The sequence below is a fragment of the Belonocnema kinseyi genome, chromosome 3 (genome assembly GCF_010883055.1).
Source record: "Belonocnema kinseyi isolate 2016_QV_RU_SX_M_011 chromosome 3, B_treatae_v1, whole genome shotgun sequence".
Classification (NCBI taxonomy): Eukaryota; Metazoa; Arthropoda; class Insecta; order Hymenoptera; family Cynipidae; genus Belonocnema; species Belonocnema kinseyi.
Window position 1 is genome coordinate 77,862,662 of NC_046659.1, and position 14,340 is coordinate 77,877,001.

Here is a 14,340-nt window from a genome sequence, read left to right on the forward strand (position 1 = left end):
AAAAGTCAGAAAACGGTAAAGCTGCTCAGTAGACCGTATGAGTAAGGTTTAAATCATAAAGAAAACATTGGAAATGAGCAAATTCAATTTATGGAAAAACGACAAAAGCTGCAATAAAACGTTTGATAACAAATTTTTTCTAAAAGAATGCGCATTTTTTTTAAACGGAGCAATGAAACTTCGTCTGTTTTAATATACCAATGCAAGTTACGAATTATAATAATATGCATTTATGGGAATGACATAAAATTTCAGGGATAAGCTCGAGTGCGAAGCACGAGATACGTGATGAAAATGTGTTCGTTAAAGTCGAAGGAGCTTTAACAAAAAAGAATTCACAATCACCAAATTCTGTTGTCGTTACTTTCACCTTTAGTTTTAAAAAGCCTATGCAGAAAGATCGAGCGCATAGCGCGAGGTAAATACATTAACGAGCGCGAAGCGCGAGAACCAACATTCGCGCGCCCTAGGCGCGCTCAAAATTGCGAACGCAAAATATTCAAAAATATTCAGTTTTTACTGATTTTTAATTATTTTAAATAGTTTGGAATGCTTTTAAATTCGATTCGAATCCTTCATAATTATTTTAACTTGCTTGGAATCTTCTGAATTCATCTAAATTATCTGAATTATCTGAATTTCAGGCCTAGTCCCTAGGGGATAAAATATAGAGACCAAAGGGTACCTGGGAATTTAGAATATTCAAGGAATTCAGGATATTGAAGAAATTCAGGGTGTTTAAGGATTTTAGGGGAATTCAGAGAATTTGAGGGATTTCAGAGCGTTTACAATATTCAGAATACTCCAAGAATTCTCTAAAATCCTTGAATATCCTAAATTCCTGGAATATTCTGATTATATAAAATTTCTTAAATTCCCTGAGCGTTCTAAAATCCCCGAAATCCTATGAATTCCCTGACATTCTTGAATTCGCTGAATTCTAAAAATGACTTGAAATCCCCAAATCCTCCGAAATTTCCAAAAATCTCTAAAATCCTTGAATATCCTAAATTCCAGGAATATTCTGATTATATGAAATTTCTTAAATTCCCTAAGTGTTCTGAAATCCCTGAAATTCTCTATATTTCCTGACATCCTTGAATTGGCTGAATTATACGAAAGCCTTGAAATCCCCAAATCCTCTGGAATTTCTAAAATTCTCTGAAATCCTTGAATATCCTGAAGTTCTGGAATATTCCGATTATATGAAATGTCTTAAATTCCTTAAGCGTTATGAAATCCCTGAAATTCTCTGAATTCCCTGAAATCCTTGAATTCTCTGAATTCTAAGAATGCCTCGAAATCCTAAAATCTTCTAAAATTCCCTGGAATCCTTGAATATCCTAAATTCCTGGAATATTCTAATTATACGAAATATCTTAAATCTCCTAAACGTTCTGAAATCCTCGAAATCCTCTGAATTCCCTGACATCCTTGAATTCGCTGAATTCTACAAAAGTCTTGAAATCCCCAAATCCTTGGAATTTCTAAAATTCTCTGAAATCCTTGAATATCCTAAATTCCAGGAATATTCTGATTATATGAAATTTTTAAATTCCCTAAGTGTTCTGAAATCCCGGAAATTCTCTGAATTTCCTGACATCCTTGAATTCCCAGAATTCTAAAAAAGCCTTGAAATTACAAAATCCACTGGAATTTCTCAAATTCTCTGAAATCTTTTAATATCCTGAATTTCTGGAATACTCTGGATTCTCGAAGCGCTATGAAATACCGCAAATCCTTAAATTTCCTTGAATATATTTCCCGAATTCTCTGAATTCCATGAATATTTTAAGTTCTTGAAATTCTGTGGATCTGCTGAATTCTTTAAAAATTCGGAATTCCTTGACTGTTTTAAATTCCTTACATACTCTGAATGGTTGGAAATCTCTAAATGCCTCAAGGTCTCTGAAATCTTTAATCTCTCTAAGTTCCCTGAAATTCTTTAATTTCCTGAATTTCCTTAATTTCATTAATTTCTTTAATTTCCTGAATTCCTGAAAATTTCGGATTTCCTTGAATATATTGAATTTCTAACTTTACTGAATTCTAGCATATATTGAATTCCTAGAATTCACTTAACGCTCTGAAATCCCTTAAATCCTTGAATATCCTGAATTTCTTGTATAAACTAAATTCTTTGCATTCTCTGAATTCAAGAAAATATCAAAATTCTTAAATTCTCTGAAATCTTAGATTTCTCTCATTTCTTTGAAATTCTTGAATATTCTGAACTTCCCGAACTCTCTAAATTCCTGAAATATCTTGAGTTTCTGAAATTCTTCAAATTGTCTGAATTCCTGGAGAATCATCGGAACTCCTTAAATATTCTTAATTCCTTGCATCTGAAATCTTTGAATCCTCTAAATTCCCTGAAATAGTTGAATATTTTTAATTTCTGGAGTTTTCTGAAAATGTTTCATTTGACCAATAACCCTAAATTCTCGGAAAATTTTGAATTCCATTAATATTCTAAATTCCTGAATTCCTTCAATTCTTCTGGATTCTCCAATATTCTGTATTCTGTAAATTTCTTCAATATTCGGAATTCTTTTAATTCCTACAGTTCACTCAATTCTATTAAATCCTTAAATATTCTAAATTCCTACAATTTTTAGAATTCTCTAAACCCCCTGAATTCGTTCAAATCTTCTGAATTCTTTGAATTCCTACAATTTTTCTGAATTAATTCAGGGTGACCGCTTTAATAAAAGAAACAAATGTCCGTGTCATTTCTCCGTTCCCAACATTTTTTAACGTCAATGAAATTTAAAAAATCGACCTCTGAACCAAAAATTTTTTTTAGTAACTCAAAGTCGAACTCTTGAATTTGTAACTTTTAAAAATAAAATTTAAAAGTTTTTTAATTTAAAGTTTTTGTACTCAAATTATCAATATTTCATACATATAAAAAGGAAGCTGCTAACACTTTTTAACTAAACAATTTTTAATTAAACGCAGTTAAACTTCGTAATTTTGTTGAAACCTTCTAAGAACTTTTTAGAATAATTCGAATATTTCCTAAAAATTTATTGAAAATCCTTCCGAATTAAAAAACTGGCCTTTAAATCTTGCACATTCATTTTTGATAATTTTGTAAATTTCTATAAATATTTTTTAATGTTCGCTTAAAGTTAATATTTCAAGCTACAAAATTTTCAAATTCCCTAGGAAATATTTTCTATTCTTCTGAAGCCTTTTAAAATTCTTCAAAATTCAACAATTTGTCTTAAAAATTAAATTTTATTAAATAGAACACTTAAAACTGTAACGTTCACAGTTTAATTTTTTATTTTCGAATATTTAATTTATAATCACTGATTTTAAATGAACAGTCAGATATTTCTAAATATTAAGTAATTCTTCTTTCTCTAAATTAAAAAAATTCAAATCGAAGTTTAAAAATGGAATATTTTAGACTAAAATAACATTTGAAATTGAATAAAAGCCTTTAACAATGAGTATGTTATTTTAAAGTTATTTTAAAATCGATTCCGAATCGTCATGTAAAATCAATTATTATTTAGTTTTTAAATCTTAAAGTACAATTCCATTTTTAAACTCATTAATTAATTCATATTCACAATTGATCAACTAAAAATTATTGTTTTTTTTTCAAAAAGCTTAGATTTTACACGCTTCTAATTTTTAATTGTTGAAGTCTTTTAAATCTGCATTTTTAAATTCTTTAAATTAAAATGTATGCTTAAAAAATAAAGATCTAAAATGGAAACTTTTTAAAATGAATTCCCGATCAAAAAAATAAATTTACCCTCTTTTTCCGGTCCAGCGGCCACCCTGTTCTTTGCATGATTTTTCCTGGCGATGTGATGGAATTCAAAAGATGCCAAGAAAGTTAAATGAATTCAAAAGGATTTAAAAGAATTTAAAAGCATTAAAAGAAATTCGAAAGATGGGAAATCATTACAAACTAAATATTTTTATTCCAATTTTCCAAAACCCTTTCTGCATTATACTATGTGAAAAAATAAACCAAAGTTGCCTAAAAAATAAAAACCATGCCTCTTAAATTATTTGTTAAAGAGATTAAACTGTACAATTAAAAATTGGAAACCAGGTGTAAACAAATAACACACACAAAAAATACATACAAGATTCAAAAGATTCTAAAATAAACAAAAAATGACTGTCGCACACGTGGAAGAGATAAAATGATGTTTATAACCAGTTATAACTAAATATGTTGTGTTTTTTATATTAAAATCTTTATTTTGAAGCCAGGTAAATAAAAAGTCTGTTAAATAAAGGATAATCAATGTTTTTAAACAAGAAAAAAAAGTTTTCTTTGTTTTGAATAAAAGTTGTGGACCGTTGAACTATTTATAGGTTATAGACCTACCCAAATTAAACTGTTGATTCGCTTGAACGGCCATTGTTATGGTGCTAAGAAAACACTTGTAACTCAAATCATCTATTCGTGCTCAGAATAATTAGTGCAATTCCTTTATTATTAACAAAATAACAACTTATATACGCAACTTTTCCCGCGAACACATGAAGCTCCGGCAGAATTGGCCCTCTGACGGTCATTCGTAGAACCAAGTATTAACCAATCAGAACTCGAGAAATTATGCGTCAAAATTCAAAATTTACAAATGACTTCACCTCACAAAATAGAAAATATTATTTATTTATATACTAGAACTAGACTGTTGTTACAAAAGGTTTTGAATAAATGACAGGTTGTCAAAGTTAAAAAAATTAACCCAAATTGAGAGAGAAATTCAGAAACCGAATCATCAAGTCATGGATCCAATAAAATTAAGATTTTTTATGGAAATATGTGAAAAAGAAAATAAATATATCAGAATACAGGAAAAATTTATCCCATCGCTTAGTTCAAAACCGATAACTGGGAAATTTTATGCGAAACATGATGCCGTATCCTTCGATGAAATTCCCGAAGATTATTTAAAATTAATAGAGAGAAAAGAAAATTCCGTACCAAGAGATCGTTATTCATTTCCGCCTCCAACAGCTAATATGGAGTAATTATTGAAAAAATTTATTTTCACTAATTTCAATATTATTAATTAAGCTAATTTTAATATTATTTATGCTTCAACTTGTACAAACTCGAGGTGTTTTTCGTTTTTAATATATCTAAACAAAAAGAGTGTTTCATTTTTTTAATTGCAAAGAAAAATTATAATTAGTTTTAATAGTTTACATTTTTAATTGTCATAGCTATGGTTGGTTCACGGAACCACTGATTCCACGTTCAAAGGATCCAAGGTTACATTTCGCAACGAAAGGAAGCGACTTTCTAAAAACAGAATTAAAATTAAGACATCTTAACAGAGGACTTCCAGTTACAAAATTTGTTGGTGTTCCTTTTAGAAGTTAAATTATGTACGAGTTGTAGGAAATTAAAATTTGGCACTAAAAATTGTACTATAGTTTAAAATAAACTATTTTGTATTGCAGTATATTTTTAATTAAAAATAAAGCATTTAAGTTCTTGCTTAAAGTTAAATAAATCTTTAATTAATAATTGCAGGGCGGCCGTTTCAGTCGACGAAGCTAATGCCGATTTTTTGGAGGTTTGTAACCATTTTTTCGGTAAATAATTTCTGTTAATTGAAAAAGAAAAACTCGAATTTTTACAATTGAAAATTTTTCATTTGAAGTATTCGAAAATGAACTGCAAATTAAGGTGCAAAAAGTTAAAGATACAAAATTTGCCCCTCAACTCAAAAAACATTAAAAAGAAAAAATTGACCTCTTTCAATTCAGAAAGATAATTAATAACCATAATTTCCTCCCTCTCAACTCAATAAAAATGAAAAAAAATCCCTTTCAATTCAGAAAAAAAAATGAAAATAAAAAGTTCCTCCTCTGAACTCTATAACAATCCTAAAAAGAAAAAAGGGCTTCTTCAAATTTGGAAAAAATATATGAATAACCAAATTTCGTCCCTTCACAAAACTGCCCTCTACTTCCAATTCATAAGAAATTAAAAACCAAAATTGTCTCCCTTCCAACCAAATAATTTTTTTTTTAAATAATAAATGCTCCTCTCATCACTTCATTTAAAAATTTATCACTTTGATTGAAAGTGCAACTATTTTGTTGAAAATTCGTTTTGGCTCAGAATTAATTTTTTTGCTGAAAATTTAACTATTCCATGTTTATTTGAAAATTTATATTTTTAGTTTACACTTAAAGTAGCCAGTAAACATTTTTTTAAATTGAAACGCTTAATAATTTACATCTCAATAAAAATGTTCAAAACCAAAATAATATCTCTTACAGATTAGAAAAACTTGCAAACCAAAATTTCCTAACACAAAAATTTCGTACAAAAATCTCATACAAAAAATTTCCTGAGATAAAAATCTTAAAAACAAAAAATGTCCCTCTTCCAATTCAGAAAAATAATGAAAATAAAAAGTAACAAAGAAATAACAACATATTTTCTTTCCAACTCTATAAAAATCTTGAAATAAAAAAACTTTCCTCTGCTTCCAATTTAGAAAAAATTGAAATCGAAAACTACCTTCCATAAAATTCAATACAACATTATTAATAACAAATTATTGAAAATTCGTATTATATGGCTCAAAATTATTTTTTTTAACTCAAAATTTATCTTCCATTTTTGACAGAAAATTATCATGTTAAGTAAAGTACTTAACTTGAAAGTAATCTTTTTTGTTGAAGATTCAGCTTTTCTAGGTAGAAAATTATTTTTTCAAATTAAAATTTAACTTACATTTTTGGTTGAAAATTGATGTTTTAAAGTGGAAAATTTAACTATTACGTTGAAAATGTATGTTTTCGGTTGTTAATTTGTATTTTTAGTTTTAAAATTTATCTGTTTTTATAGAAATTTAAGTATTATAGTTAAAAACGAAACTGGTACAAAATAATCTTTTTTGGTTGATGATTCATGTATTTTATTGAAAATTCCTCTTTTTGGTAGAACTCAACTGTTTTATATTTCAAATTAAAACCTTTTTGTTGATATAATTTTGTTAAAAATTCATGTTTTTGGTTGAAAATTCATCTCTTTGGTCGAAAATTTAACTATTTGATTTCTAATGTTAAGAAGTGGTAAATTGTTCAATTTTAAACAAATTCAAAACCATCTTATAAAATCAATTATTGTTCAATTTTTAATACTGAAACTACAGTTCAATTAAAAAAAAAACATTTTTACATTCTCATCATTTATGATTGAGAAAGTATTGGAATTGTCGTAAATTTGACATCACAGTTTTTCAACGGATCTCCACGTTTCGAGACCACCTGAATCCGAAAATAAGGTTTTTACGATGACGTCTGTCTGTCTGTCCGGCCGTCCGGGTGTCCGGCCGTCCGGCCGCCCGTAAACACGATAACTCTCGAAAAAATTAACGGATCAAATCCATCTTTGGCATACTTTTTTAAGGTTCTAAAAGAAAGGACGAGTTCGTTAACCAGCTATTTTTGATGAAAATTCAAAAACTGAGCGCATTTTGAAAATTTTTGCGACCACTTTTTTCTGAATTTTAAAATTCTATGTGCGCACATTTATAGTATTGAAATGGAAAAAACAATTTATCATGATGAATTTTTTCGATTAAAAAAAAATTCTTTGAGTTATAGAATTTTCAAAATTTTGTAAAACAACCGAAATTCAAAATTTTAACCCAAACAACCCAAGATATGAAAAAATGTCAAGAGAAGAAAAACATTGCTTTTTAAAATCCCTATAAGACTGTCATGACAAATTTGTGGATTTTCTTAGAAAATCCAAAATTCAAATTTTGATTGCCCAAAAAATTAAGAAAAATCAAAAAATTCTATTTTGTGGTCAAACTATGCAGAATACGAAAAAAGATGAATTAACGAAAATTTAACCCCCCAAAAAATATACAAATTAAATAATAATCACTTCTTGATTAGAGGCGTACTTTTTGTTTTATTCGTGAAAAATAACATTGAAAACAAAAACATCAAATAAATAAAAAATTTGTGGAAAAACCCCTCAAATTAAGAACAAAAATTATTCAACTAAAATTGTACCCCTAAAACATATCTAAAAATTTGTTATGAATTACTTTTTGATAAGACGCGTAGGTTTGGTTTTAATCATAAAACTGGCATTAAAAATAAAAATGAAAAATTTGTGAAAAACGACGAAAGGTACGAAAACGAATTGACAGACAAAAATTGTTCGCCTAAAAAAGAGATGCAAATTTATCATAATTTATTACATTCTCATCATTTATGATTGATAAAGTATTAGAATTATCCTAAATTTGACACTACAAAATTTAGATTTCGAACCAAATGACGCAAAATACGAAAAAGTGTTAACAAGAAATATTAGATTTTGAAAAATCCGACAAATTTTCACTTTAGCATTTTTCAGTAGGACTAGTCATTTCATTTATATTTCTCGAAAGTAGTATGCGGAACATCCAGAATTAATATCTTAAGCCAATATACAACGCAAAAAAATCTCGAAAAAAAATGAACGGATCAAATCCAACTTTTGCACAATTTTTTTTGGTAATAAAAGAAAGAACGAATTCGTTAAAAAAGCCATTTAGGATAGTATTCAAAAAGTCAGAGCTTTTTAAACAATTTTGAGAATTCTTTTTAGATTAAAAAATTTTATGTATGACTGTTGTTAGTACATCTAAAGCCTTTTTACGATAAAAAATTATCTGAGTTATAGCTTTTACAAAACTTAAAAAATCAATCGATAATTAAAATTTGTAACCAAACAACGCACGGTTAAAAAAAGTGGATAGAAGAAAAACGTTGCTTTTTGAAAGGCCTACAACATTTTCATAATAACTTTTTGAATATAATTGAACAATCGAAAATTCAAATTTTTATTGCACAAAAAATAAGGAACAATAGAAAAAATAATGTTGTGCTCAAACTATGTATGATACATATGAAAAAAGATGCGTGAATCAAAATTGTGCTCCCAAAAAAGATTTAAAAACTTATTATTATTACTCACTTTTTGATAGGATACGCAGTTTTAGTTTTATTCATAAAAAACAATAATAATAAACAATTAAATGTTTGGACAAACAACACAAGCTACGAAAAAAATTCAACAAAAGCTGTTTAACCAAAAATTGGTGTATATTTTGGAAATTAATTCTTTTAACTGAAATTTTAACTAATTTGTTGAAAATACAATTCATTGGTTGTAAATCAACTTTTTTGTTAAACATAAATATTCTCGAGTATTTTATTTTTATTTAAAATCTGGTTTGTTGAAATATCAACTACAAAATTTTACATTGAAAGTGAATCTTTTTAAGTTACAAATTTAACTCTTTGGTTAATGAAGCATCGTAATCAACAATTTTTTTTTATAAATTGAAAATTTGTTTCTGTGACAACATTTAACTATTTTATAAAAAAATCTTTTTTCAGTTTAAAAAAATGCCTCAATTTTGCATAAAATTGAACTACGCGTCCAATCAAAAAGTGATTTATTAAAAACTTCTCATGATTAAAGCAAATACTACGCAACTCATAAAAAAAATTACAAATTTTTATGAATAATTTTTTTATGAGTTGCGTAGTAATTTATTTCATCATGACAAATTTTTTATACATCACTTTTTGATTGGACGCGTGGTTGAATTTTATATAAAATTATGGCATTTTTTACATTATCATCATTTATGATTGAGAAAGTATTAGAATTGTCGGAAATTTGACATCACACGTTTTCAACGGATCTCCACGTTTCGAGACCCCCTGAATCCGAAAATCAGGTTTTCACGATGGCGTCTGTCTGTCTGTCCGTCCGTAAACACGATAACTCTCGAAAAAATGAGCAAATCAAATCCATCTTTGGCACACTTATTTTAAGTCCTAAAAGAAAAGACGAGTTTGTAAACCAGCTATTTTTGATAAAAATTTAAAAAGTGAACGCATTTTGAAAATTTTTGAGACCACTTTTTTCTGAATTTGAAAATTCTATGTACGGATATTTATAATATTAAAAAGAACTAACAATTTATCCTCATGACTTTTTTCGATAAAATGAAAATTCTCAGAGATATAGCGTTTTCAAATTTTTTAAATCAACCGAAAATTAAAATTTGAAGCCAAAAAACGCACGATATGAAAAAAAGTAAAGAGAAGAAAAACATTTCTATTTGAAAGCCCTACAAGATAATCATAACAAATTTTTGGATTTTCTGCAAAAATCAAAAATTAAAATTTGTATTGCACAAAAAATAATGAAAAAAAATTTTCAATTTGTGGGCAAACTATGTAGGATACGAAAAAAGATGTATTAACAAAAATTGTTATCCTAAAAAAGATCTACAATTTCGTTAAGGATCACTTCTTGAAAGGACGCGTACTTTTTGTTTTATTCGTGAAAAAGAAGATTTAACAAAACCTGTTTGCAAATATCGGTCGGAAATCGAGCGCGCAGCGCGAGTGTCACGATGAGAATGTGTACATCAAAGCCTACAGAGCTTTAAGAAACTTAATTAAGTAGAAAATTCAGAACATGAAGACGCATATAAATACTGCCATCTAAAAGAGATCTTTTTGATAAAGTTTTTTTCAAGCATTCCAAATGCAAAGAATAAATATCCGAGAGCGAAGCGCGAGATTCAACCGTCGCGCGCCCTAGGCGCGCTGAAATCAATATTTTTCAAATTGCATTATATCATGTGATACGAAATTTGGGATATTTCCAGTGATTGGATATATTTTTCTTCTAAAACCTTGTAAAATTTCAGGGAAAAATAATAAATTCACTTTTATTTCCCGGTTTTTCCAGGTTAAAAGAAATGTAGGTAATTTCCCGGTTTAGTGGCTACCCTGAATTGTTAAAAAAATTTAATCAAGAGGTTTCGCCACGTGTTCTAAGAAATGAAATAGATTGAACCTGTTCGAAATTTCTAAATTCAATACAGCTGTTGTTATATCGCTGTATCCTAGCAACAGACCCGACCATACTGGTCCTTACACAATGCCGTAGAGAAAACTCGAGTGTTTGAACCTTTTCTTTCTAATAATTTCTGACAAACTTTTAAATCAAATTCCTCCAGCCAAGACAGATGTCTCGAAAAGGGGAAAAAATCAGTTTCTTTAAACAAACAAGACATATTTAAATTTGATTCGAGACTAATTCCACTCATCATGACACATTCGACAGAACCAAGAAAATAAACCAAAAATCATGTCAGGTAGAGGATTTTCCGTCAAAGTAGAAATCGACTTACACGCTGTGGGTACCAGTATGTTTCTCTAAATATTTATGAGGTAATTTCAGTATTAAATTTTTTAATCCCTTTTTTAGATCACATGTCCTGGGGTTTGGCTCTGTCCAAATGGCAAAGTGGCCCTTCGGATAAGTACTTTAAAATCGTCTATTGAATCCCATCGAATTTCACCAATTTTTCCTTTGTTGTTCCATGACAAATTTACTTTTAAGATGATTTTTGCTGGAGTGACTTCACTTTCTTCTTTGCAACAAAATTTAGAGGAGGAATTTTTTTATGCAGAGTTATTGCAATGGGCTGATTCCACGAGTGCTTTTGTGATTCTGGGCACATTTGAAACCAACCTGGCGGATTTGTTGTATCCTTCTCCTTGTTTTAAAGGATTGCTCGCTGGAGTTGATGTTGATTTACTCATGGAGCCTACCAAATTTTTCCCTGTAGGTTTTAAATTCCATTTGTCTAAAATTAAAAGAATTAAAATGCTTCACAGTCCCCATAGGATAAAATATAGGGATCAAAAAGGACTTTTTGTCACGCTTATAGGGTAATTTTTCCCGCTGAAAGTGTAACAAATTCAGAAATACTTCATGAGATTCCTAAAAATTCAAGTTAAATTTAAATCAATTGGAAAGAATTAAAAAAAAATGTAACATCCATTGATTTCCGTAAAATTGGAATAAGCTTAGAAAAATTCGAGGGATTTCAAAAGAATTTGATAAAATGTCTCAGAGTCCAAGGCGAGGTTAAAAGACTTCGGGTTCAATTAAATAAAAAATTAAAAAAAAATTTAAAATCCATTGACTTAAGCAGAATTGAGTAAATTTAGAAGCATTCAAGTGAATTACAGAAATTCAAGAGAATTCCAAAGAATTAAGAAGAATTTAGAGTAAATAAATAAGAATTCAGGGTGAATTCCAAAAAATAATTTCAAATATGTTATAATTTTAAACTCTACTAATTTCTAACTGAAAAAGTGCCCAATGACTACAAAACAATTCAAAAGAATTTAAATAAATTGGAAATTTTGTCTGAAGTCAGAATAATTCCATCGATTTTAGTAAAATTTGAATGAATTTAGATGAATTTAGGGGAAACGAGGAGAATACAATAAAAAAAACTAATAAAAATTCAAATGAATTGAACACAATTTAAAAACATAAAAAATACATCATTGAATTCAGTCACGTTGAAATAAGTTAAGAAAAATTCGAGGGAATTTAAAAGAATTGGATGAAATTCCTAAGAATTCAAGGTGTGATTAAAAGATTTGAGGAACAAATAAATAAAATGTTAAAAAAAAATTTTAATCAATTGAGTTATGTATAATTGAGTATATTTAGAATAATTCAAATGAATTATAGAAATTCAAGAGAATTTCAAAGAATTTAAAAAAATGCAGGGTCAATTCAAACAAAAACTTTAAATCTCTTCAAATCTTTGAAGCTCTACTAATTTCTAACGGAAAAAGTGAATTGGAAATTATGTTCAATATCAGAATAATTTTATTAGTTTCCATAAAATTGTAATGAAATTAGATAAATTTATGGGAAACGAAGAGAATTCGATAAAAAAAAACTAATAAAAATTTGGATGAATTGAACAAAATTTAAAAACATAAAAAAAACTTCCTTGAATTCAATCACGTTGAAATAAGTTAAGAAAAAATCGAGGGAATTTAAAAGAATTTGATGAAATTCCTAAGAATCCAAGGCGAGGTTAAAAGGTTTCAGGAAAAAATAAATAAAAAAATTTTTAAACATTTTTAAATCCATTGAGTTATGTAGAATTGAGTAAATTTTTAAGAATTCAAATGAATTAAACAAATTCAAGAGAATTTCAAAGAATTCTGGGTGAATTCCAACAAAAAATTCAAATCTCTTTAAACCTTTGAAGCTTTACTCACTTCTAACCGAAAAAGTGAATTGGAAATTATGTTAAAAGTCAGAATAATTTTATTGATTGCCGTAAAATTTGAATGAATTTAGATGAATTTAAGTTAAGCGAGGAGAGTTTCATGTTAAAAAACTCATCAAAAATTCAAATAAATTGAAAACAATTAAAAAATATAAGAAAAATTCATTGAATTGAGGAAATTTAGAAGAATTCAAGCCAATTAAAAAATTCCAATGAATTTAAAAGAATGCAGGGTAAATTAACAAGAATTTAGGATGAATTAAAGAAAATGGCCGATCTTTGAAACCCTACTTATTTCTAAACAAAAAGTACCCAATGATTACAAAACAATTCAAACGAATTTGCATGAATCGGAATTCAGGAATAAATTCAGGATAAACTAATAAGAATTCAGGGCCAATTTCAAATGACTTGTAAGAAATATTTGAAAATCTCTTCAAACCTTTGAAACCCTAAAAAGTCCTTCACTTCTTGTGCATAAATTCCTTTAAAAATGTTAAAATCTCTTGAAAATTCCTTGCAATTTTTTAAAGCTCTTGAAAATTCCAAGGAATTTGAAAAAATACCAAATTCCAAAGAATTAAGGATACATTAATAAGAATGCAGGGTAAATTCCAAAAATCATTTTCAAAACTTTGAAACCCCAAAAAATACCTCACTTTTCGTGAATAAATTCTTTAAAATCCTCTAAAATATAAAATCCCGCGAAAATTTATGATGAGATTTCTTTTAAAATTCTAGAATTTGCATTATTCACAATATTTTAAACACTTTAAAATACCATCAAATCCATTACATTAATTAATAATTCCTTGGATTTTTTTTAAATTCCCTGATTGACCCAAGAGTTAATTTATTGAAAGAAAATACACTAAAAATTGAATTGAGAAAGAAAGTGACCAATAGTGACTGTGTAGTAATCCTGATTATTTTTCGCACTTCTCACATATATTCCCTGATTTTTGCTATTTTTTCTCAAAATCCCTGACTCTTGGAAGCTTTGATCTTAACATAATTTTTTTTAAGTTCCATTATAGGCTAAAAATAGGGTAAAAAATAAAATAAAGCATTTTTAAAGGGAATCTTGGCACCAAAAATAGAAGTTTCAACTAAGACAGTAGTGGAAGAAGTTTTAGGAATTTGCGATTCTAATATGATTGGACCATATATAGTTAATCCTAAAGTCATTCATTCCAAGGTA

The 14,340-nt window shown here is 27.9% G+C and overlaps 3 protein-coding genes across 4 annotated transcripts in view; 2 read left to right on the forward strand and 1 right to left on the reverse strand.

Moving 5' to 3' along the window:
- Positions 1 to 4,547, reverse strand: part of LOC117169017 (DNA mismatch repair protein Msh2) — a 66,622-nt gene extending 62,075 nt beyond the window's left edge. Inside the window, exon 1 of the mRNA XM_033355069.1 lies at positions 4,361 to 4,547. Coding sequence (XP_033210960.1) covers positions 4,361 to 4,394 — 34 coding nt within the window. The 5' untranslated portion in view covers positions 4,395 to 4,547. The remainder of the gene's footprint in view (positions 1 to 4,360) is intronic.
- Positions 4,409 to 5,389, forward strand: LOC117169019. The gene is made up of 2 exons (XM_033355072.1): positions 4,409 to 5,009; positions 5,209 to 5,389. The coding sequence occupies exons 1-2, from the start codon at positions 4,768 to 4,770 to the stop codon at positions 5,366 to 5,368; spliced, it is 402 nt and encodes a 133-aa protein (XP_033210963.1). The 5' UTR covers positions 4,409 to 4,767; the 3' UTR covers positions 5,369 to 5,389.
- Positions 5,390 to 10,961: 5,572 nt separating this feature from the next.
- Positions 10,962 to 14,340, forward strand: part of LOC117169235 (spermatogenesis-associated protein 6) — an 8,218-nt gene continuing 4,839 nt past the window's right edge. The window contains exons 1-3 of one of the 2 annotated variants that reach the window (XM_033355502.1): positions 10,962 to 11,230; positions 11,303 to 11,662; positions 14,218 to 14,337. In XM_033355502.1, the coding sequence (XP_033211393.1) occupies positions 11,183 to 11,230; positions 11,303 to 11,662; positions 14,218 to 14,337 (528 nt within the window). In that variant the 5' untranslated portion in view covers positions 10,962 to 11,182. The remainder of the gene's footprint in view (positions 11,231 to 11,302; positions 11,663 to 14,217; positions 14,338 to 14,340) is intronic. The other variant, XM_033355503.1, reaches the window with a different exon arrangement.

What these genes read in the sequence shown, in the direction of transcription:
- LOC117169019 (XM_033355072.1), top strand. Translation starts at nt 4,768, where the DNA reads ATGGATCCAATAAAATTAAGATTTTTTATGGAAATATGTGAAAAAGAA. An exon ending in CCTCCAACAGCTAATATGGA is followed by an intron (nt 5,010 to 5,208) that starts GTAATTATTGAA and finishes TAATTGTCATAG; the next exon opens with CTATGGTTGGTTCACGGAAC.